The sequence below is a fragment of the Fulvia fulva genome, chromosome 12, assembly GCF_020509005.1.
Source record: "Fulvia fulva chromosome 12, complete sequence".
NCBI lineage: Eukaryota > Fungi > Ascomycota > Dothideomycetes > Mycosphaerellales > Mycosphaerellaceae > Fulvia > Fulvia fulva.
Window position 1 is genome coordinate 153,223 of NC_063023.1, and position 23,832 is coordinate 177,054.

Sequence of the window (23,832 nt, forward strand, 5' to 3'; positions counted from 1 at the left end):
CCGTTCGATGGTCGCAAGCCGGTAGACTTGGAAGGGCCCTCCGTTCGGGAGCTTGCTGTGAAGACCGTGACGATGCCCTTGCAAGCATATGCCAGCTTTGTCATCGAATTCAATACTGTGATAATTTTGATGCTGAATCGAGCGTTCCGCAACAGTCTTGCCATGCAGCCTCATCACGGCACGTTGAGATGTGGTAGACACGATAGTGACGACGCAGCAAGGATATCTGTATTGCTGGCTTCTGGAAGGATGAAGTACATCCCAGTCTATCATGGTCGTCGATTCATCTTATTCTCAGCCCTAATACAACTGATATTCTCCGCGGGAGTTTTGCCACGATTCAAGCATATACCTGCCGCGGATGTGCACATACAATGCTGACGTTGTGCCTAGAATGTTTGCACTGCTTGCTTTTGGAAAGATGAACCACATCCCAGCTATCATTGCCACCTCATCTTCTCGGCCGCTGTTCGAGGCCTTTCGACCTTCCGTGTCCGATGTTGAAACAGCTGGGCTGGACCACACCTCTTCTCAACGGCGCCAACTACACCGTCCCGATACACAACAATCCCCAACCCCAAACGAGTCCGGCGTCATCCACTCCGTCTCCATACACACCTCGGTGATACCACCTGCCGTCCTCGCCAGCAAGCTCTCGTATTCACACAAAAGATTGCGTATACAGTACTGTACCAGGGAAAACTTCCATCGGTATAGCCAAGGAGCAAGGATCCACGTTTGTCTTCAATAGTCAAACCAAGACCGGACATTTGTAGCTTCAAGTATAAGTTTCGATGAAGCTTTCTTCACGAAATCTTGCTTCAAAGATCTGCAGTCGATCGTATTGCAGGGGTCCCCAAGTAGCGGAACCCTGCGGAGAGTCAGTAAAGAGTTCACACCGAAACACTCGCGAGAACGTAGTGGGCAAATGCGATGGTGAAGAGAAACACAATCGAGGTTGGTGGAGATTGTCGGCGACTGGGCGTGAGTCGTCCTGTCTGTCGTGCGGTGCCGGCTATCCTGCTCTGTGCTGTGCTCGATGATGTGAGCATTCGAGGTCCAGAGCGTCGGCCGGTATGTGATGACTCCAGAGAACAGTTCTGGTGCACTTGTGTAGCAACTGCACACCGTAACAATGAAGTTGTCGAAATATCTCATCTACCTACCACCCCTCCTACCAGCAGCAACATGCCAATGCTTCGACCCCTCTCCCTCATTCCCCATCCCATCCTGGGGCACAGGCGGCTCCAGCCTGGCTTCAACCCTTCAAATCATCGAACATGAAATCCACCAAATCGTCGCGAAAGAGGCCTACAAAGCCTCCTCCTTCTCCCTCGAACTCACCTCCGCATCCTCAACAATCTGGTCCCTCCACCACACCGCCCGCCACCGCAACGAGACCCGACCAGGAACGGAATCCGTCGATGAGAATAGCGTCTACCGCATCTCGGCAGTGACCAAAGTCTTCACGATCCTTGGGCTGTTGCGTCAACACGATGCTGAAACACTCAACATGGAGGATCCGATTAGCAAGTACGTCCCGGAGTTGGGAGGCGATATTCAGTGGGAGAACATCACCCTCCGCTCCCTCGCTAGCCACCTCTCCGGCATTCCGCGCGAGTTCGCGCATAGCGATATGATTAATCAGTTCCAGGACCCGGTCGCGATGGGGTTGCCGCCGGGGACGAAGGAGGGGTGTCCGACTTGTGATGAGTATAATGATTACAAGCCTTGTGCGAGGAGGGATCTGCTGGATGCGGTTAATAAGCTTAAGCCGGTGTTTGCGCCCAACGAGAAGGGTACGTACAGTAATGTGGGTGCTGAACTCATCGCGTTGGCGCTGGAGAATGTTACGGGGATGGATCTGGTTACGTACTTGCGGGAAGCTGTCTTGGAGCCATTGGGGATGAAGGCGACGAGTATGGATGCGCCGGCGGATGATGAGAATGCCGTGCTCCCAATCTGGTCGAAGGGGGATAATTACTGGGGCATCGACACTGGTGTGCAGAACGCCACAGCAGGCCTCTACACCACATCCGCAGACATGGGCAAGTTCATGCGCTACGTGCTCCGCAACGCGAACCAAATCACTAGAGGTGTGAATTGGTTCATGCCTGCGAGCTGGAGCACAGGCTTCCGGACGTTCTATGGCATGCCCTGGGAAATCCTCCGGACGGAGAAAGTGCTGAAGGAGAGGCAGCGGCCCGTCACGTTTGTTTCCAAGTCGGGTGGAATGCCGGGGTATTACAGTAGAGTTACGTTTATGCCGGAGTATGGATTGGGCCTGACGATTCTTGTTGGTGGTGAGACGGGGCTGCTGAGTGAGCTGTTGGAGTTGATTACGACGCGGTTGATTCGTGAGGCGGATCCGATCTTGTGGGGGGAGTTGAGTGGGTTGTACGATGGGACGTATGAGGCTGTTGAGGATGGGTTGAAGTCATCCCTCACCATCTCAAGCGCGCCGGTCGGAGGCATGAGGGTCACTTCTTTCATCAGCAACGGCACCGATGCTCTGCACCAAGTCTTTGGCCGGGAGGCGTCAACGGAGCGATGGCATGCTCAGCTGGTTCCCACGATGCTGTCTAAGGATGAAGCGAAGAAGAGAGGGGATATTTGGAGATTGATCATCGTTCCTGAAAGGCTTGATCAGACTGATCTCGTGTGGGATGATTTGTGTGGAACGGATGTTGATACTGGGCGGTATGCGGGAGTTCCTGCCAATGAGTTCGTCTTCTGGCATGATGAGGGTGTCGTGGAGCTGCCGGCGTGGAAGGTGAAGTTGAAGAGAGAGCGGCAGGAGAAGATGGTGGTGCAGCCGTGGAAGGTTGACATGTAGAGATATCAGTTGCAGAAACATCGGCCGAATGCCAAGCTTGCAGTATACATTGTTGATGTTGATGATCGAATGGAAAATGTCGCGAAGTGCAAGCTCGTCGCTGTTTCTGCGCGCCCAGCCACCAGCCATCTTCCGCCTTTCGAACTAGCTTCAGCAGGAACAACACAACAAGCAAGTTTATCACACACCACCAGCCACCAGCTCGTAAACGTCACACCGTAAGTGCTTTCCCTCTGCTTCTACTCTCACTTCAGTCTTGTGTCTCTCCTCGGAGTCGTGACTCCATTTCCTGCCACTGTCCCACCAAGCCATCCCGACCCGACCACGACCTGCATCTTGTGACACCATGAGAGGCCTCACGAAACTACTGTCGCTACCCGCATCTTTGCTCATCTTGGCTCTCGGCCAATGCGCCGACGCTCAAGACCCCCAATGGCGTTACAACCTACCACGAAACGCAAAGTACTATCCTGAAGACGAATCCCATGTCAAGAGAGGCCTCGAAGCGCAAGAGCGGCTGCAATGGCATGCGCCGCAAGGTGTGCGAAAGATGGGCGATGACGCTGGGGAGAAGTTCTTCTTGGACTATTGGGACTTTGGTGAGCAGGTTGCGACTGATAGTGGCAGCTCGTTGGATGTTTCAGCACTGCGTAGGCCGGTGATATATGAAGATGCAACAGGATGTGACAACGATACGGGTACTTGCAGGCTGCACGCACCCTTTCGAGGGCAGGCGAATCACGAGCGATCGCCTTTCTACAAGATCTTCGGCAGAAGCAACTTCAAACGAGAGTTCGAGTGCCCAACCGGCACAAACTCCTGCAGCAACGTAGGCTCAGACCTCTGCTGCCAAAGCAGCGAAACATGCGTGAACACAGACGATGGCGTAGGCTGCTGTCCGAACGGCGCGTCTTGCGGTCAAGAGGTAGCAGAATGCGACACTGGAGCAGGCTATTCCAGCTGTCCTGACAGCAGCAATCGCGGCTGCTGCCTCCCAGACTTCGAATGCCTCGACACGGGATGCGTATTCTACGGCACTTCCACAGTTGTAGCTACAGCGACCCCAGCGACTGTCCCAGCGGGCACCATCAACCCAACGACTATGACCGAACGACCAGAAGGGACAACAGTCATCGTAGCAGGCGAAGGCTCAACCACGACCGTAACAATAACGAACCAGGGCACAACCGTTACAACCACCGTCATCTCCCCCACCACTATCATCATTGGCGCATCGAGCACGAGCTGCTCCTCCGAGTTCTTCTCCTGCCCCTCCTCTCTCGGCGGAGGCTGCTGCCGCAACGGTCAAGGCTGCGCAACAAACAACTCCTGCCCAGACCTCACCACCACAACCTCAGCAACCGCCCGTCCTCCGGACCGCCCCACCTCCAGCGCCGACAGCTCCATCACTGCAGCAGACACAACCATCACATCCCAGCCCGCCGCAGGAGGGACCGATTCTTGCCCAACAGGATTCTACATGTGCTCAGCAGTATACCTGGGTGGATGCTGTAGAGTCGATCGGAATTGCGACACGACGAGTTGTCCAGAGGGCGATAGGACGGCGGTTGTGACGAGTGGCGTGACGATTGAGGCGGGTGCTGGAGCCACGGGGAGGTGTGCGAGTGCGTGGAGTTCTTGCGGTGCTGACGTGGGTGGTGGGTGCTGTCCTCCGGGTTTCAACTGTGGAGTGAGCTGTGTTGCTGAGACGGGTGGGCAGACTACGGCGAGGGTGGCGGCGAGTGGTGGTGCTGTCGTTGGGGTGGGGAGGTATGGGTCGAGTTTTTGGGGGGTTGGGGTGTTGGTGGGAGTGGGGATGGTTTGGTTGTGATGAAGTCTCACGTTGGCGATATGAACGAAACATATGGCATATACCTCAAACATATTCGAGATGCTCCACTCGTTACACTAACGATATATACCTCACTTTCACATGCTCGCCTGCCTGCATGAAACCACACGTGATGGCGGGGTCGGATCGGAAACAGCTCCAACGAGAGTCGACGTCTCAACAAAATGTCCTTAGGATCGCCGAGCCAAGTCGACACTGAAGGTACCACGTGGGTACAACGCATTCTCCGCACTGCTGTCATACCACACTTTTGCCTTGCACGAACCAATTGACAGGTGCTTGGCTAGGAAGACAACCACAGGACGAGGTGTGAGGTGCATGAAGACAGTCTACGCTCGCTACGCTCGCTGCAATCGTCATCACCAGTCTGCGCGACCCACATCGTGCATCTGGAGAAGACGGGAGGAGACGCATACTGTATCCCCGCATACAGCCACTGCGACTGCTGAGCCACTGCACTGCATTGCATCTTCGATTGCTGGTGTGAAAGAGGAGGGCGATATTGAGAGATTTGGAGACAAGGCGAGAGAAGAGACAGCATATCACGGCTTCCTCACCACAGCTACCCCTCAGGCCGGCGGACAGCCTGACACAAGCTGAGGGCAGCATCCGAGCGCTCAACGGGCTTCATGGAGCGCCTCACCCGGCTCTTCCATCGAACGCCCTGAAGACGCCCGCTTCGTCTCCAACAACCACTATGCCAGTTCCCACCGATGGCCAACAACCACCACCACCGCCACCACACCCAGCCAGCGATGCCTCCTCCCATTCCTCCACACCCACACCACCCTCCCCGCCCCCGAACAACAAGTCCATCTTAAGCTTCCAAGCCTCCAAGGACGTCAAACGCTCCGCCAAACGCTACCGCACCGAAATCTCCGCCTCCACCTCCTCCATCCTCTCCACCTTCGCCGCCTTCCCCCTCGACTTCGCCAAATCCCGCATGCAGTCCTACGAAACGTCCTTCACGGCGACGATAAAAGATGCGTATAAAATGGAAGGGTTGCGGGCCTTTTGGAGGGGGGTGGGACCGCCGATCTTCAGTGTGACGATTGTCAGGACAATTTCGTTTAGTTTGTATCAGAAGACGAAGTATGCGTTGGATCGCAGCATTATGGAGATCACGGGGAGTAGTCCGCTTGTTGTGGCGAATGCGCCGGGGAGCTATCCCACGCTATCAACGATGGCGTGTTTTGGAGGTGCGGGCGCGGCGGCGGGGGCGGTTATTACGACTATCAGTTGTCCCTTCGAGCTTACGAAGCTGAACGAGCAACTTGCGGGCAAGATGGCAAGGGAAGCAGCTCTCAAGAAGTCCCCAATCCCTGGAAGTGGAGAGGCCAGACCCGTGGTGGATCTGAAGAGCGGTGGAAGCTGGCAGACTGCAAGAAGGCTGGTGAAGGATCGTGGACTACAAGGACTGTATGCCGGGTATAGGTTGCATTTGCTGAGGGATACGATTGGGACGAGTATCTACTTCATGACGTATGAGAGTGCCAAACAACTGCTGGGCAATGCGAGGGGCAAGAGTGCGACGAGTCCGTATGCGGTTGTTGTGGCGGGTGGGCTTTGTGGGATTGTTAGTTGGGCTTGCGTAAGTTGTGATCCACGAAGGAGGAAGAAATGGATATCGATGGAGGAGTTGTACTGACGCAGGATAACCACAGATCTACCCAATCGATGTAACGAAGACCGTCTACCAGAAAGCCTTGCTCTCTGCGGGATCGGAGAAGAGGACGAGGCCGGATATCAAGTTCTTCCAGACGGGGTCGTATCGAGGTCTGGGAGTTTCGGTGTTGAGGTCGTGTATTATCAACATGATCTTCTTCAGTAACTTTGAGTTTATCAAGAAGAATATCAATGCTTTGGAGGTAGATTGAGGGGATTGAAGTGGAATTCGACACGGCCGTGTGTCCCGCGAAAGGATGGACTACCTGGCGAGCTGGAGACGTTGCGTGCCGTGAGCATGGAGTATGCTTCGGATGGCGATTGAAGAGGGAGGTGATTCGGAGTGGAATTTGGAGAACAGGTCTTATCGAAGCCCTCCCATGGGTGGACGGGAAACATGACCGGCACGGCCACAGCGAGAGCTTTCGGCATTGCATTGGCACTGGAGATTGAGGTGTTGGGCGTTTGGGAGTGGAAGAGCTGGTTGAGCTTTGCTGTACAGCTCCTCGCTATGGATTGAGCTTGCGAAGGGCGCCAGATGGCCAAGGAAGTGGGAGAGCGAAGGCCCAACAAGGCTACAACATATTATGCATACTTGTCGACAGCATTGAATCGAGTCGTGTTTGCTGTTTCGGCCAGTCTTCTACTTGGCTCTGGTATCAAATCTGATGATGTGATGTGTGCTTCGAGAAATGCAGAGTTTCGGAACAATGGAGTATGTTGCGCCATGCGGAAACGAGATGGGACTGATGAGCAGTACGAAGATCTTGTGCGGTCTGGCCTGAATGCCCACGCCTCAACTAGGCTCCGATTGACTTGTATCGCAACAACACTATTCTGGACGTGATCAACGTCGACTACGATTACAGGACACAGCTCGCTAGACGCTGCCCTTCGATGAGCTTTGCCGAGATGGTGTGCCCAGAACGATTGCTCCCGCTTCACCAAAACCTTCACTGCCTGCTACCGGCCTTGTATGATTCCACTTTCCTTTCATTAAGGCAACACCAAGAGCTGCACGGCGACACTCTATAGAATCTACATCATGCCGTGCACGCTTCCCGCTGGTGTTCAATAGCGTCTTGTGCGACGCGGAAAGTCTTCATCTGAATATTCACCGCTGATGCTTCCAACGAAAGTCACAAACGCCACACAACTGACCATCCCGCCACCACCTTGACACAGCACCCTTGATGGGTGTACCTGACAACACGCCTATCAAGACCACTCTCAGTCTAAGCCTAAGCCTGCAAGTCGCGCGGCACACGACAAACACCAGCAAACCCCTGACCAGCAACTTTAACAAACAGGCGATAGACACAGTACTCACGCTCCTCATACACCGCTACCAAGTCTCCGAGCTCTGCTGCATGCTCCATGCCCGGTAGGGCCACCAGTCGGCCCTGCTGGAAGAGAGTTTTGTTGCTCTCCGACATGAGATGCTCTGGCAATCTGAAAAAGCCCGTGCAGCGTGTGAGAGCACCAGAGAAGCTGATGGCGAAGTTGTAGTGGTTGTTGAGGTGGTGGGTCATGGAAATCGTTCGGACGGTGGTTGTTACGAAGGACGGTGTGGTCGGATCGTGGAACGTCGTAGCCGAGATCCGTGAAGAGGTCGCGGAGGTCGACATTCTCGGGGCAGACGGCGCTGCGTAGGCCTCTAATGCGTTCCTTGTCCTTCTCGGAGTCCTCGAGCACCCTCTCTTTTTGCTGGATCTCATTTCGCAGGTCGATGATTACCCGGTCCTTCATACTCAGGCTGCGCTCCAGTTCGGTGATCTTCTCCTGCTTTCGCTCGTCTTCCTGCTTGATCTTGGAGTGCAAAACTTGAAGGTCCTGGTCATGCTTTTGCTCCAGGGTACGGATGTCGTTCTTGTGATCGATCCTCAAGCGCTCGATCTGACCTTCAAAGCACTCGATTTTGCTGTCCTTCTCCTCGGCCTGCTCAGCGATGATTGCCTCGCGCCGGATCAAGTCTTGCTCTTGGGTAGCGCAGCCCCCTTCCCGCTCCTCAAGTCGCCTCTGCTGTCCGGCGAGATCTGCGTCCCTCTCTCGAGCAGACGTCTCCTTGAGAGTGATGGCACTGGCCTGAGCCCTAAGTCCTTTCTCGAGAGCGGCGATAGCCTCTTCTCGTGCTGCCCGGGTGTTAGCTTTGCACGACGAGCACGTGGACATGTCTCTGTAAGGCATGCTGGATGTCTCGATAAGACGAGACGGCATGTCCTCAACGCTTCGCCCATTCTCGAATCCTTACCTCTGATTTCCTGGACAGTCTTCGCAAACGCCTGCTTCTCGATCTCCAACTGCGACTCAGCCTGCTGCAGCTTCTTGAACTGATTCTCAAGACGGGCGAACAGAGCATCTGTCGCCAGCTCCTGGCTCATGGTGGGTGTGTTGCGGACCATTGTTGCGTACTGTCCGACTGTTGGTGGAGTTGTGGCTAGAAGGAGAAACAGATGTTTGCGTCGGAAATGGAAAGAAAGGTCTTCGATTTGTACCCGCCTCGCTTGGGGACAGAAGCGCGGAATGCATATTTACTGTCACATGTGAATCTGGCTTTGTCTTTCATCTCGACAAGTACGCGTCGTAATCATGAACACCACACATCTGGCGAACATGGCATTCACCTGCAGCAGTCTCAGGCAAAGTCATCAATAGGACTGGACATGCAAAACTACTGCATTTCCAAGCGACGGCGGCTTTTTTTTCCCGCTCGCCCATGTTCAGCGTAGAAAGTAGCAGCCTCCTCTCATAGGTTAACTCCATTTTCGGATATTCATACTCTTGGAACAATGTCTCTTCCATGCAGTGATAACGTCACAATCTGTCGCGTCGTTCCGAATGTGCCTTTGCTCCAGACACCAGACCTCATCTCATCAAGAAACCTTCATCACACCCTCCTCCTTCAACATCCCTTCTAGAACACAGCAACCCGCGACTTTGCAGCAATGATCGTCCCAATAGGTGAGTGCATAAGAGTTTCAATGTCCCTCGAACGTCAGGTCGTCATGTAAGTGCGCTCATGTGACGCCAAGAACTCAGTAGGAGCAAGTCATGGTAACACGCAGAAGTCATCACATCGAAGCAAAGTGCAGACAACAACACTAAATGTGTTTCCACGTGGGATCTGGAAGATCGCCATTATGAACAAAATTGAACTGCTTGTGTTCGTACTAAGTAACTTTTGCTTGTTGTTTTCTAGTTCCCAGGCCATCTTGTAGCATTCTCTGACAGAGAGCGTGGGTCACGAGGAGAATGGGAAACGAGACATGTGAAAATCGATCGTCGAGGAGGCAGTCATAGCCCTGACGGGGTCACGATTGACAGTAGCGCGCGTAGCACGGGACGATGAGATGAGAAGGGAGACACAACAGCATCATTAGAACCCTCGTTTTCTCGGCGACATTTCTAACAAAGCTTCAAGAATGTATGCAAATCAAAATCGCTCATCACCCTCGCCCTTACCCTCGGGCCTTTTCCACATTACGTCTCTCCCCACCTCATCATGCCTCTTATACTTCTTAGTCCATCAGACCAAGCGCCTCAGCCTCAGCCCATAGTCCATCGTTCGCGCGGCGGAAGTTGCCCATAGAACGGTCAGCCATTTCCTGTGCAAGCGCCTCCACTGCGTGGATGAGCTGGCGTGGGTCATAGTGATGTCTCGTGGATGTGAAGGTGACATTGGCCACGACGGGAGCATCGACTAGGATCTGACGCTGGTTGAGGGTGGTACCGTTGACATCCTGGTATGTCGCTGTGAGCATGCCACCACGAGTTGGCGCACCTTGAGGAGCAAGCACTGCTGTATGAGGAGCGACAGCAGGAGCCCGGGCAGCAGCAGGAGCACGAGGAGCAGTACCTGGGCTGTTGAGGTCGATGGCACTGTCACGACGAGATGGCGTGCCATCGGCAGCACCGATGGAAGAGGTAATCTGAGAGCCTTCTGCGCGTCTCGATGCTGCCACTTGCTGAACAGCAAGATCCCCACAGTCTCTGACCATGTCCCTCAGAGTTGGCGGGGCCTGAGTCGGACGAGGCTGGGCTCGTGAGTTGGTGGTTGACGGTGTTGGTGCTGAAGCTGGTGCTGCGGCAGCAGTTGAAACGGAACTCTGAGGACGCTGTGGTGCTGTAGCTGCAGGTGCGGATGGAGGAAGTGCAGGTGTGCTTGGGGCGGAGAGATGCTCGATTGCTGCACGGATGATTGCCAGCACAGTCAGACGAGTGAGGGCAGTACCTGATCCAGGATCTCCACGATTGAGAGCTGTCTCTGCGATCTTGACCATCCACTTGCGAGGTGGATGCGTGCTGATGTATGCCTCCTTCGTCCCGTCACGAACACACTCGACAGCCTCCTTAACCAAGTCCTTGCGAGCTTGATTGACGTATATTGCTTCGTCGAGCTGCTTGTTGTAGTAATCCTCAGTCAGCTGACTTGGGGCTTCGATGTAGTTTCTCGCCAACATTAGACGAGATTGTGATATCGGATCTGTCCCAATCTGCAACGCTGCTGCTGGAGCTGCTGCAGTGACGGCAGTTCGAGGGAGAGGCGGGGAAGTGGGCGCAGAAAGCATGGGTGTCGCGCGTGTCCGAGCTGGCTGGGGAGCGTCGATCGGTCGAGAGGGCGCACTCACTGCCGGAGCAGGACGAGTAGTTTGTGTCGGCAAAGGGACTGGTGCCGAGGGGCGTGGAGCTTGTGTAGGTTGTGCGTCGGGAAGAGAAGGTCGACCAGTTGGAAGCTGAGTCGGCATGCTGGGTCGCATTGCGGCGAGCGCGCGAGGAGGCGGTGCGGCTGTGGATGCTGGAGTTGTGGACGAAGTGACCCGCTGGCCGTTTTGAAAGCGAACTCTGCCGGCTGCTCGAGGAGATGGTGCGCGAACGCGGTTCGGATCGGGTGCAGGTGCTGTGCGTGGTGGAGGAAGAGCGGCGAAGTCGAAGTTGCGTGGAGTTCTATCCTGCTCGCTTGGCCGGCCTCGTCCTGGGGGTGGAAGATCGTTCGAGCCGTGGCGGTAGTTGTTACGAGGAGGGCGGTCATGGCATCTCGCCTGTTGTTCTGAGAACTGCTCCTCGAGTCGTGCACGATGGCCTTGACCGTCCATGCGGTTTTCGAGCGACTCAGCAATCCATCAGGGGGTTAGTATGTGTTGAGAACATGTGGAGAGCGCAGCAACATACTGCGTCGCTGCCGAACGTTTCCTCCGTGTTCCACTTCTTGAGCATTTGTGCCCTCGCATTGTCTTCTGGCCCAGAGCGTGCTTGCTCTCGATGCGCCTGTGCTGCCTTCATCGCGCGCTCCTCGGCTCTCCAATCGCCGCCGCCGCCTCGTCGTCCACCACCGCGCTCCTCAGGTGCTGACACGATGTCGCGTGTGGCGACACCGAGGTCAACGACCATGCGAGCGATGTCGGCCTCCATGGTGCCGATTGGCAGTGCTTGTTGTTGACGCTGGCGTAGGAGTGTTGTCGTGTGCGACACCATTGCGATGTTGCAGTGTGTCGAATGTGCGGTGTTCCAAGGTTGTTGCAGGTGAGGTCGAAGATGGGACTGGTTTTGTTGTGAGCTGTTGACGAGGGCAGTCACGGAGCTCGGCAGCTTCGCGCTAATGCAGCAGCGTTTCGTGTTCGCAAGAAGAGGAAGGACCGGCTGCAGGTGGCCCAATGGGAGAATCGTCGGCATCAGATGCAGCTCCTCCGTGCTGCCCGCCGACAGTAGCATTGTAGCGCAGCCATCGTTTGCATGGTGAGGAGATGTAGGCCTTGCTTCGACAGGTTCAACAGTTGCGGAGGCAGCAGGAGTCCTTCACGATGTTCGAGATTGATCTGATCTTGCGAGACTGGGTGATCATTCCTGCGGTCCGCGGCCCTCGGAATAGATGATTCGCAGCGCCTGGTTGCGCATGTGCTCAGCACCTGAAGCTGAAGGGGAAGCAGGAGAAGTGCCCACCGTGCTTCAACGAGATCAACACTTGCAAAGGCAGAAAGAGTGCCTCACCATCATCGATGCGTGCCTCGTCTTGCAGGGCTGGACTTGCTTCTTATGCTGTCAACGACGCCAGGGAGAGAATACTTCAGCATGCCTGGCTCCGTATGTGCTCGGCACCAGGACGAGGGAGGAGAGGGTGGCCTGGCGTGACCTCCGCGGGAAACATTGCCGGGCGAAAAGCTCGCAAGATCTCTCATCCCATCAGAGGCTGCAGCGTGTACTCCCATCGTAAGCTGAGCAGACTCCTCACAGCTCATTTGCCAGTCTTGCCGCAGCAAGCAACTGTGATACAGCGTAGCGTCGGGCAGGCTAGAATCTGCGGCATCGTACACAAAGCATTCGGGGTAGAGCTGATGAGATAGCAATCGTGGTGCTGGCGTCTGAAAATGGCAGATGATTGCTACATCTCTTACCATCTTTCGCACGCAGCTGCTGAACTGCCAGCAACAACCTGTCCGGCAATAAAGTAGGTGGCTCGATAACAGATCATATGGTGCGCTGCAGTCCTCCCTGTCTTCACAATCAGGCTTTGCGTGAGGGCCCAAGTAAGCCTAAGCATCACCGAATTGCAACAAGCTGGCATCGCAGTAGCAATCGAGCGATGTGATGTGCGGAGAGAGGTTCCAACTCCGGAGAGCAACGCTCGAGCGATGATAGGGTCATTCTGATCGTGCGGCCAGCGTGTCACCAGAGCTCCATGTACGGCCAAACTCGCCAGCCCATACGCCTGTGGCGGCGTACGTACCGAGCTGATCGTTGACTCTCTCCAATGGGCGTCCCGTCGATTGCAAGAAGTTTTCAAGAATGGTCTCTCTCTTTCATGCGGGTGAAGCCAGGATACGGTATTGACAGCGCAGCAATATAGTAGTCCAGGATATGATACTCTTATCCAAGCTTCCAGAACTAATGCAGATGGTGCATGCTCAGCTGCGCTGGGATGCAGCAACTGCTGCTCCCGTCCGTTCTTGCGACTCGTCTCGAAGCCAGGACAGTACGACGACCTTTCCCATGGCGAACGGATCTTCTCAAACGAGACCCAGCACAGCCAGACCAACAGCACCGCTCAATCCCAACCTTGCGGCAGCAGTCATGGCAGGCGCTCCAGCAGTACTCGTAAGATTTGTGGTCGGTTCCGGCATGACGGTACTCGCAGCTGCTAGCTTCGAAGCTCCAGCTGTCACAGTGACAGCCATGTAGACAATCTCGGTGCTGGCCAGAGTCGAGGTGGTAGCCATCACGCCAAGACCATCGATGGCCGAAGACGCAGTGCAGACGGCAGATATGGCACCTTCAATAGGCGTGACATCAAGATGCGCTCCCACCAATTCGCATTGGTATGTCATGGGACCAGCGGTCAAAGTCGTCTCGGCACCGCCATAAGTATTGGTGAAGATGATGGTACTCTCGCCCTCAGTCACGGTGATGGGCGGATTGTAGCCACAGCCAGAAGTCGTCGCATTGTTCGAGCAGCCAAGCAGGAATGTAGTCTGATTTGCGTTCTGTGGCTGTGATTAGCGTACATGTCTGCCAGCGGAAAGCGCAAACTGCTCGATGGCCTTACAGCAGTAATGATGGACGCCTGGATCTGATCGGGCGCGCCCATGGGCAAGAACAGCGAAACGACAGGCTGACTAGTCGTCGCCGCCGTACCCACCGCTCTGGTCGCGGTGTCTGAGGTGCGCGTGGGAGACGGGGATGCGTCTTGAGCCAGTGCCCGTGCGCCGGCCAGCAGGCATGAAAGTATGGGTATGATGGCGAGCATGATGGCCGCACTCTCATTCCCAGCAGCGCTTTATCATCAGTCCATGCACGCTCTCTTCCTACTCATCCGAATGGCGATGGGAAGTCAACAGAGACATCATCAGTGGGCAAGAGATGACGATGCCGACTGTGAATTGCAAAGGACATGTGTTCCATTTCCCATGACGAAGCAGTCCGCATTGGCGAAGGCTTGAGACGAGACACAGACACGGTCACACGGAGTTGCAGTGGTTGCCAAGCATAGCTGTGTCCTGTTCGTGTTGAGCGTTGGCGGAGAGGAGCGAGATGATTTGTTGATGGAGAGGGATGCCAATGTCTTGGTCCTCGGCATCTTCCACGGCGCTGCTTCCGATGGACACTTCCAGGTTTCCACTTTCCTGGAGATTGACGCGAGGCAGCACGTGTTCAGCTTGAGCCTCACCTGCATGAAGAAGAGCATCCGGCGTCGTTTCCGAGATAGACCACATCATCCATCATGGCAGGCTTCACGGCAATATCGCAGCAACATGTCCCTCAGCAGCCACCACCGCCGCTACAGAACGTCCGAGCCGCCTTCCAGCCAGACCCGAACCTCATCGCACGAATAGAGCACGCCGCACAACAGTATCGGGGAGCGTTGGACGCGCTGTTCGAGGACATTGGGAGACATGTGCTGTCGTCGCGGAGCACGCTCCTGCACAACGGGGAGGCTCAGGCAGCGCCGGCGACGAAGAAGCGCAAACTGGACCGTGCAACGGAAACGAAGCCGGTCGCCAGCAACGGCACAGCACACAATGCGATATCCAGCCCAGCGATGTCGTTCGAATGCAAAAATGTCAGCTTTGCGGTACCGGCGAGAAAGAAGCTCAAGCTACAAGTCATCACGGACTCGACAGACTCGAGGAAGAGGGAGATTCGATTGATCGACCCCAAGACCGAGAACACCGAGTACACCTTGTCCAGCTCGCAGATCGATCAAGTCTTCTGCCTGCCAGTGCCGGAGAAGCAGCAGAGACAGTGGAACTTCTGCATATTCCCGCAGGCTGGGCCAACAACAGCAGAAGGCACACCGTGCGAGCAGATGGTCTTCACCCTCAACGAGACGAAGCCTGACGATGCGACCTCGACGACACGAGAGAAGCAAGAAGGAGATACATATATCACAGTCACGGAGCCAGAGCTCAACCAGCTGCTGCAACCATATGGCAAGCATGTCATCAGACCGACAGAGGACGAATTCGCCAGCAGCATACCACAGGCGCATCGCAAGGACGAGAAGGCATACCATGTGAAAGCACACAAGGGCACTAAAGAAGGTATGCAACGCCAATCGGCAGGAAACACACCAGCTGAACATACTAACACTCCTCAGGCTACCTCTTTTTCCTCCCCAGCGGCATAATCTTCGGCTTCAAGAAACCCCTCTCCTTCTTTCCCTTCTCGTCCATCGAAGCTATCTCCTACACCAGCGTCCTCCAACGCACCTTCAACCTCGTCATCTCCGCCACCGAAGGCCTCGGATCGGAATCCAAGGACACGGAGTTCAGCATGCTCGACCAGGCCGACTTCGCAGGCATTGATGAGTACATCAAGAAACACGGCCTGAACGACGCGTCAATGGCGGCAGAACGCAAAGCGAAGGCATACAACGTCAACAAACCAAAGGAAGACGCGAATGGTGCGGTGGCGAATGGAGGTGCAGAGGAAGAGAGCGAGCTGCACAAGGCGGAGCAGCAGTTGCAGGATGAGGAGGACGACGAGGAGGAAGACTATGAGGAGAGTGGTGGAGAGAGTGATGGGTCGGGGGATTATAGCGATGAAGAGGAAGAGGAGTATGGTGATGAGGGAGACGAGGAAGGTGCAGAGGATGCCGAGCTTGATGAGGATGCACAGAACGAATGATGCATTCAAGAAATGATGATACGAGTTGCGCAACACGCTCGAAGCACCAATGATCTGCCTCTAGCCGTGTCGGTCCCCATGCACCCGCGAAGCGGGTGTTGGACAACCCAGTGATATTGGACACCTCAATAAAACCACGCTTTCCAACACGCGTATCTTCCATTCAACACGCGTTATCTCATCAATATGGTTGCTTCCATCTATCGTGAAGAAGAGGAGCTCATCAGTGAGGCCGTGCAGTGGTACTGCGACGCGTCAAATCCAGGTCCTGTCAAGCAGGTAGCCGCCAACTGGGGTGTCGATTACCAACGCTTCAGAAGACGACTTCTCGGTCACAACTCACGCAGCACACGGCCGCGTACGCACACGGTGTTGACAGACGATCAAGAAGCTGTTCTTGCAACCTACTAGAGGAGGTGTGACAAGATAGGCGTATCTGCGCGACTCCGGATGGTCCAGATCAGCGCAAATTCGATCCTCAAGCGATACCATACTGGACCTAGATCACCTCCAATTGTGAGCTCGAAGTGGCCACAACGATGGCTCAATCGACATCCAGAATGGAAGAAGGTGAAGCAACAGCCATTGGAAGCAGCAAGAGCAGCGGCATGGGATATTGGTGACCTTGAATGGTGGTACAGCAAGCTGTGGGAGACCTGTCAAGAGTATGGCATATTGCCTGAGGACATGTGGAATATGGACGAGACTGGCTTCCGCATTGGTGTTGCGAAGAACCAGTACGTTCTTACGCAATATCCGAAGAGGAAGAACTTCCTTCCTACTGCCAACAACCGTGAGAGCTGTACGGATGTTGTTGCTGTCTCAGCAGCTGGGCATGTGATTCCAGCCTTCCTCATCTTGATAGGGAAGATGCACCTGAATACGTGGTACCAACACCTTGAAGACGACACGGTTGTGGGTGTTAGTGATTCTGGATACACGAATGACCTGCTTACACTGGAATGGCTGCGACATTTCAACGAGCACTCTACGAAGACACAGCGAGGTGCATACAGGCTGCTGTTGATGGATGGGTACGGCTCTCACTTCACGCTTGAATTCATTGAATATTGTGACGAGCATCTGATAATCCCCTTTGCACTGCCAGCCCATACAACACACTTTCTACAGCCCTTAGATGTGGTCGTATTCCAGCCTTACAAGCACTGGCACGCAGAGGCTATGGATTCAGATTCTCGCTATGGTTGCAGCGACTACAACAAGCTCGAGTTCTTGCATGACTTCGAGGCCTTCAGAAGGCAAGCAATGAAGCCAACAACTATCATAAGCGGCTTCGAGAAGTGTGGTATCTACCCCTTCAATCCGGAGCCAATATTGGCTCGTGCAAGGCAAGACCTAGCTGCTCTTCGATCGAATAAACGAGTCTCAACACCGGAGCCGATTGTCAACGATAAGCAGCTTCTAACAACAGTGAGGACCTTCGGTCGATACACTGCTGCGCTTATAGCTGATCCATTAATAGATGAGTCTATTAAGCAGCGACTGGAGCCACTCTTCCGTGGAGCCCAGATTGCTATCGTTGAGGGCGCCGAAGCAGTAGCTGAATTGAACAACACTACGGTCCGCCAGAACGCTCGCAATACTCGCAACACTCAGAAGAGACAACACCTTCAGCGTGGAGGTGTCATGAAGGCTATCAACGCAAGAGCTGCTATACAAGAACGTGAAGAGAACACAGTAAAGCAGCTTGAAGCCCAGCTAGTACGTGCAAGAACAGGTGAATTGAGACACCGGATAAGCGAGATTATGAGCTATATCAAGGGGACATACAACAGACCTGCTTATCCAGTGGAGAGACGGAAGATTATGCCAATATGGCTTGCCTGTATGGACGATATAGCCAATAGATAGTTGAATACACCTCATTGATATCGTTGAGGTGTCCAATATCACTGGGTTGTCCAACACCCGCTTCGCGGGTGCATGGGGACCGACACGGCTAAGGAGTTCCAGTGTCCTACCATTGGCGAGCGCACCGCATCTTTATGGCGTCCGCCCGGAAGGCCCCATCGACAAGTCGCCTGTGCTATGCACACACCTCGGAGACAGAGATGGGCCAGCCGTGCCGCTTCGCGATAGCTCTTGATACATCCCCACGGTCCAGGAGATGCACGACTCCCATAACAGGCCACTTGCCATTTACCAGACCACGGTAGCCATTCACCAACTTCCAAAATGACTAAGTACAGCAACGAATGTCTTGCACGTTGCCGTTGCGCCTCAAGGAGGGCACATCGCCGGGACCCTACCTCTGCCTTGTGAGCGGCCCCTTCCCACTTGTTGCCAGCTCGAGTGCGCGGGGACAGACGGTGCTAGGAGGTCTGCGAGTTATGAAACAGCATGTCACAAGGGACCACTCTCACAGGATACCTTCTTTTGCTATGTGACGATGACTGGTACCGAGCTGAAGTATGTCAGGAGATATCGCTAGCTCGAACACATGTAATATGCCACGGACGCTACAGGACTTCTCGCGAAGCACTCCAGAAGCTGGACAGCTTCACGAGGTTAAGAGCATGGGGTGTAGCAGCTTTCATTCGACGAGGTGGCCATAAAATACCTTTTTGCCTCCAGCAGGTTGCGAATGCTGCCATTATCAAGGCTCTACGGGCACATGGACTGGATATACTTACCCGTCTCCAAGACTTCGATCCATTTACGTTACCTACTATCGGCCAGCCACCCCTGAATGTCTCCCGCACCACCTCGATATAGACCACATGCCGGAGCATCCGATACCCAGCAATTGATAAAGGTCGGCGACTCCTAGTCAGTAGAGTTACCTAGTATCGGCCCGCCACTCCCGCACCACCTTGATATAGACCACATGCCGGAGCATCCGATACCCAGCAATTGATTAAGGTCGGCTACTCCTGGTCAGTAGAGGAGCTGTATACGGAGTCTGCAATCTCCTGAAGCGGGCAAACCAAGTCGCTGGATGTGCGTATTTTCGCAAGCCCTTCACTCCTGGATCTACCATCATGGGTGCCACACTGGAGCTCTCGACGCTTTGCCTGGAACGTCTTGCGGGATGACGTTAATGCCGGCTACAGCAAAACACCCACAGCTGTACCTTGGAGAGGTCATGGTCTGCCAAGAGTCTCCGAATGCCACCGGAAGCTCCTTGTGCAAGGCAGAGTGCTCTGCACCCATTCGCTATCCTTGCTCGACCACGGGGTCAACAAAGCATATAACCTTGTCAGTTGCCTGGCGCGCCGTATGTTCGCCTTCAGTGGCTGGGACGGGAATCGCGCTTCGCACTCTCCCTTAGAGGATATTCGGAGTGGGGACATTGTATGCGTGCTGAGAGGTGTTGTAGGGGTGATTGACGAGTGTACAAGCTTGCTGAACCATGAAACAATAAGGGTGATCAGATACCTTCTGAATTGCATAAGATGTATCTATGGTGGCTACAGATATTGCTGATATAGGGGGTGTGTGCCAAGTCCTGACTAATATGGTACCCAAGTCACCTGATTCACAACACTCCCCTTTCAGGCTGGCAGATTGTCTGCCAGGATGACCCCATAGACCTAGTAGGTGCAGGCAACTCCTATATCCTTCAGATGTGCATCACTTCAGCTGTTTTGCACATGTTAGCATATGCCAAACTGCTCCAGTTATCACAATCATCAGGTGCCAGAATGCCTGTATAGCCCCACTTCTGAGCTTATTGAGCTTCATCTTTCCTCTTTTGGAAGCAATTGGAAGCTTCTCTTGTGAAGGGTCCAGCAGGCAGTAGCAAATGTCATAAGCAGGCGTGCTTAAAAGAACTTCCTGTAGCACTAGCAACTCTTCCCTCTTCATACCACTTCTGCAGTGCTAATGCTGCTCTCTCCCCACGCGAGTCCCCAGGTCATCGCTCCTACCCAGGATCTCCCACTGGTAGTGGCTTCCCAAGCCCATCCAGAATCCTCCATCTCCTGGCTTGTCCCAGACTCGCATGGGCCAGCCAGTCAACCCAACCAACTTGCTCCCAGCAGAGATTGACTATCGCATCACTGCTCCACGAGCTCCTGGTGACGGGTCCAGAACTGCCTTGCTTGAGCTGAGGATCCTATATCAGAGTTCAGCCAGCAGAGATGAGTCAATTGTTGCCATCCGTAATCTTCTGGCTCGCTTGGCTACTGATGATGCTTTCTAGGACGGCATGATGAGCAACTCCAAGGAGATTTGGGCTGATAAGATGATGAGACAACTTCCTCAAGGTGGTCTAGAGAGACTTCCATGCGATCATTTTCCTTTGTTATGAGATGGCTTGCTTTGAAAGGCAGCCATGATATGACCCTGATGGGTCCCTGATGATGAGCAGATAGCTCCAAAAGTTGATACAAATGAATGTGCTTTAAACAAATAAAATTTCCTATAGTATCCAGTGACAAATGAAATTGTGCCTCAGCGTGAATGCCTTCTTAGAGAATGTGGTTTAGGGACTTTGGCTTTATAAGCCAGTCTGCCAGCTGAAGGGTTGTTAGGATATTTTCAACCACAATGACACCTTGCTCATAAATCCATCTACAGAAGTGATGCCTAAGCCTGACATGCTTTGTCCTTTTGTGGTTAGAGTGATCCCTTACAAGCTTGATAGCTGACTAGTTGTCCATAAAGATTTTGGATAGGGATGCTTTCCATCCTGTCATCTTTTGAGTCTCCTGCAGGAGGTTCCTCATCCACATCACTTCTCTACAGCATTCAGTGAGGGCCACATATTCTGCCTCAGTGCTGGAGAGCACTACCTCCTTCTAGAGGGCAGATTTCTATGCTACTAGGCCTCTAGCCATCTTGATTAGGAGCCCAGATGTGGATCTGCCTGAGGGATCCCTAGAAAAGTCTGAATCTGTGTAGATTTCAGGCCTCAGTGTAGAGTTCTTTCTGAAGATTAGGCCCTTGTTAATTGTTCCAGCAATGTATCTCCAAACATGCTTTGTAGCTATAATGTGGTCTACAGATAGGTTGGCCAGAAATTTGGCCAAGTGATTTGTGGTATAGGAGATGTCTGGCCTTGTTTAGTTGGCCAGATACTGGAGTTCCCTAATCATTATGTTGAACAGATTGTAGTCCTAGATGGAGCATTGTGAGGTATGCTTCTCATACAGGCGGTCAAGGGGATACTTGACACTTTTGGCTTAGTCAAGGCTATGCTTCTGGAGCTTCTCCAAAGCATAATGCTTCTAGGAGATGGGAAGGTCTTCCTTCTTATTCAGCTTCAGATGTATGCCAAGGAAGAGGTTGGTGTCCACAGTCTTGATGGAGTACTTCTTCTTCAGGCCAGTAATGAGGTTATCAATCCTCTTTTCAGATTTGCTAAAGATTTAGAAGTCATCCACATAAAGGAGGACAAGAATGTCCTCCCCCTGAAAGAGGCAAGCATCAGAATCTATCCTCTTTAGGCCAAGAGCTTCAAGAGTCTCTTTTGCATCATAGTACTAGAGGTTGGCTGACTGTTTCAATCCATACAACCCTTTCTTGATCTCTAGGACCAGGTTTGATGCATTCTTCTTGATCAGTTCAGCTCCTTCAGGTGGTCTGATGAAGAGAGGTCTATCAATCTTGGGGTTCATGAAGGCTATTTCCACATCAATTTGCCTTCTCTTCTAGCCAAGCACTATGCACAGGGCCAGGAGGATTCTGCCAGTAGCATGCCTTAGGGTGGGTGCAAATGTGTTGACATAGTCCATCCCAAGTCTTTGGGTGAATCCCTTTGCAGTCCATCTGGCTCTGCGCTTTTCAATAGTTCCATCTGGCAGATACTTGTAATGAAGTACCCATTTCCCAGAGAGAAGCTTCCTTCCCTTTGGGACCTTGGACATATGGATCCATTGGACACATTCTGTGTCTTCAAGAGATGTGAATTCTTTCCTGACTGCCCTGACCCATTCAGCTCTGTCAGGCCGGCTGAGGGCATTAGTGAGGGAAGTTGGGTCTTTCAACTTCTCCTTGGGTGCAGATTCTGCAGCTGCTGCAGAAAGTCCTTGATTGGCAAGTCTTCTGTAGTCATGCTGGGCTCTGCCCTCTCTGGTGCTTCTTTTTGTGGCCTCAGGAATGACCTTTGCTTGTTTCAAGAAAAGTGGTAGTGATGTCGATGCTATAGAAGTGTCTACGAAGCTGTTCTGAAGATGGGGGTGTCCGGACCCTGAATCAGGTCACGTGACACTGCGTCGATCTCTTGTTTCTGCCAGACCACTTCCCTTTTCATGACAGTTGATTCCACCATATCACCTCTCTTTCTTTTGCCAAGATGGGGCTGAGGATGGAATGGGGTCATGAGGTTGTCAGGGTCGTCAGGTGAGTCCTCTGGGTGTTGCCCATGGACAGTTTCTTCAGGAGTGGTTTCCTGGATCTAGGGGGAAGCGCTTCTTGGCGTATGTGAGAATGTCACATGCTCCACTTGGCGCTCTGGGGAGTCTTCTGTTGATGCACCATTTTGTCCAGCTGGGTCACTATGCTGCTGCAGCTCCCCCTGGGGCTGCTCAGTCTCCTGTCCATTCTGTGGAGAGGTGTGACGCGCTTGGGGCGCATGTTGGGGCATGTGATTGCGCCCTTGTGAAGAGTGAGGCTCCTTGGGACTTGCTGAGGGACCTCCTGGGACATTTGGGGGGTCTTCAGGATCCATTTGGGAGGTGGATTCTTCTTCTATTTCACTCCCATCATCTACTGCTTCAAGCTGGGAGCTCTGATCTCTTGGAGATGGCTCCCCCTGAGCGACCTGCTGGGCAGCAGGGTATGGATGGCCAAATAGGCAGTCTTCATTGAAGGTGCAGTGGGGTCCAAACTTGGAATCATCTGTCCACATCCTCTCATTCCAGACTGGTCTCCAGAGCAGGTAGTTGGTTGAGGAGTCTTCCTGGAATCCAACATACCACCATATCTCTGCTCTAGGCATGAACTTGGCTGAATCTTGCTTGTTGTCCAAGCTTCTAAATGCCTTGCACGCAAACCTCCTGATGTTGCTCAGGTCAACCTCCCTGACCCCCAGCCCAAGGTCTTCTTCAAAGTCCTGGATTGGGATCCTCTTGGTGGTAAGGTTGTAGAGTCTGTTGGTGATGTAGCATGAATGCTTCATAGCAAAATGCTATATGAATTGTGGGAGGCCAGAGTCTATCATCGTAGCTCTTGCCTTGTTCACCACAACCTTGTTGGAAGCTTCTGCAATCCCATTCTGCTCAGGAGTGTATGGGCCTGAGAAATCCCATCTGATGCCTTCAGCCTGGGCTTCCCTGGCAAGTTCCTTGTTGTTGAACTCCCCTCCTTGGTCAGAGAACCATATCTTGGGGGTCTTCTTGTAGAACTTCCACATCTTGGCTAAGAATGCCTTGATTGCTGCAGGGGCATAATCTTTCTTCTCTAATGGTATGCACCATCTCATCCTTGTCTTTGTACAGGTGAGCATCAGACAGTACTTGTACTTCTGTGAGGATACTGGCTCAATTGGGCCAATCAGATCTGCATGAATTTTATCAAGGGCATGGAGTGCCAAGGGTCTAGGAGTTCTTGAAACAACTCTCTATGACCTGTACAACTTGCATAGCTCGCAGTGTCCAAGTTCTGCAGTATCAATTCCTTCAAGGCCTGTTACTACACTCTTCGTAGTATTGAGCAAGGTGCTGCTAATGTGCCCAAGTCTTAAGTGCCATCTAACAGTGTCAGCTCTTGGCTTGGTAAAGGCAAGTGCTGTAAGGCCTCTCAGTTTTGATCTGTTGATTTTGCTCTTTAGAGCTCTCCTAATGCGGAAGTTCCTAAGCACAGTCACATTCTTGACTATTGTCAGTAAGTGTATTAGTATAGTTACCGGTACTTATCTTGTCTATACTATACTAATAACCTATAGCTAAATAAGCCT

General features: G+C 53.3%; 8 protein-coding genes across 8 annotated transcripts; 4 read left to right on the plus strand and 4 right to left on the minus strand.

Annotated features, from left to right (window-relative positions):
- Positions 1-1,135: 1,135 nt before the first annotated feature.
- CLAFUR5_13423 (putative hydrolase M10) lies at positions 1,136-2,836 on the plus strand (the record flags this gene model as incomplete). The annotated part of the gene is made up of 1 exon (XM_047912571.1): positions 1,136-2,836. The coding sequence occupies one exon, from the start codon at positions 1,136-1,138 to the stop codon at positions 2,834-2,836; it is 1,701 nt and encodes a 566-aa protein (XP_047768642.1).
- A 346-nt stretch (positions 2,837-3,182) lies between these two features.
- On the plus strand, positions 3,183-4,667 carry CLAFUR5_13424 (uncharacterized protein; the record flags this gene model as incomplete). The annotated part of the gene is made up of 1 exon (XM_047912572.1): positions 3,183-4,667. The coding sequence occupies one exon, from the start codon at positions 3,183-3,185 to the stop codon at positions 4,665-4,667; it is 1,485 nt and encodes a 494-aa protein (XP_047768643.1).
- Positions 4,668-5,385: 718 nt separating this feature from the next.
- On the plus strand, positions 5,386-6,565 carry CLAFUR5_13425 (uncharacterized protein; the record flags this gene model as incomplete). The annotated part of the gene is made up of 2 exons (XM_047912573.1): positions 5,386-6,279; positions 6,353-6,565. The coding sequence occupies 2 exons, from the start codon at positions 5,386-5,388 to the stop codon at positions 6,563-6,565; spliced, it is 1,107 nt and encodes a 368-aa protein (XP_047768644.1).
- Positions 6,566-7,688: 1,123 nt separating this feature from the next.
- CLAFUR5_13426 (uncharacterized protein) lies at positions 7,689-8,755 on the minus strand (the record flags this gene model as incomplete). The annotated part of the gene is made up of 2 exons (XM_047912574.1): positions 7,689-8,485; positions 8,605-8,755. The coding sequence occupies 2 exons, from the start codon at positions 8,753-8,755 to the stop codon at positions 7,689-7,691; spliced, it is 948 nt and encodes a 315-aa protein (XP_047768645.1).
- A 1,116-nt stretch (positions 8,756-9,871) lies between these two features.
- On the minus strand, positions 9,872-11,762 carry CLAFUR5_20353 (uncharacterized protein; the record flags this gene model as incomplete). Its single annotated transcript, XM_059463189.1, has 2 exons — positions 9,872-11,461; positions 11,523-11,762. The coding sequence occupies 2 exons, from the start codon at positions 11,760-11,762 to the stop codon at positions 9,872-9,874; spliced, it is 1,830 nt and encodes a 609-aa protein (XP_059319164.1).
- Positions 11,763-13,354: 1,592 nt separating this feature from the next.
- On the minus strand, positions 13,355-14,091 carry CLAFUR5_13427 (uncharacterized protein; the record flags this gene model as incomplete). The annotated part of the gene is made up of 2 exons (XM_047912575.1): positions 13,355-13,828; positions 13,891-14,091. The coding sequence occupies 2 exons, from the start codon at positions 14,089-14,091 to the stop codon at positions 13,355-13,357; spliced, it is 675 nt and encodes a 224-aa protein (XP_047768646.1).
- A 474-nt stretch (positions 14,092-14,565) lies between these two features.
- CLAFUR5_13428 (Histone chaperone) lies at positions 14,566-15,971 on the plus strand (the record flags this gene model as incomplete). Its single annotated transcript, XM_047912576.1, has 2 exons — positions 14,566-15,385; positions 15,442-15,971. 2 exons carry the CDS (start codon positions 14,566-14,568, stop codon positions 15,969-15,971), a joined length of 1,350 nt encoding a protein of 449 aa, XP_047768637.1.
- A 6,361-nt stretch (positions 15,972-22,332) lies between these two features.
- CLAFUR5_13429 (uncharacterized protein) lies at positions 22,333-23,289 on the minus strand (the record flags this gene model as incomplete). Its single annotated transcript, XM_047912577.1, has 2 exons — positions 22,333-23,064; positions 23,119-23,289. The coding sequence occupies 2 exons, from the start codon at positions 23,287-23,289 to the stop codon at positions 22,333-22,335; spliced, it is 903 nt and encodes a 300-aa protein (XP_047768638.1).
- Positions 23,290-23,832: the final 543 nt, after the last annotated feature.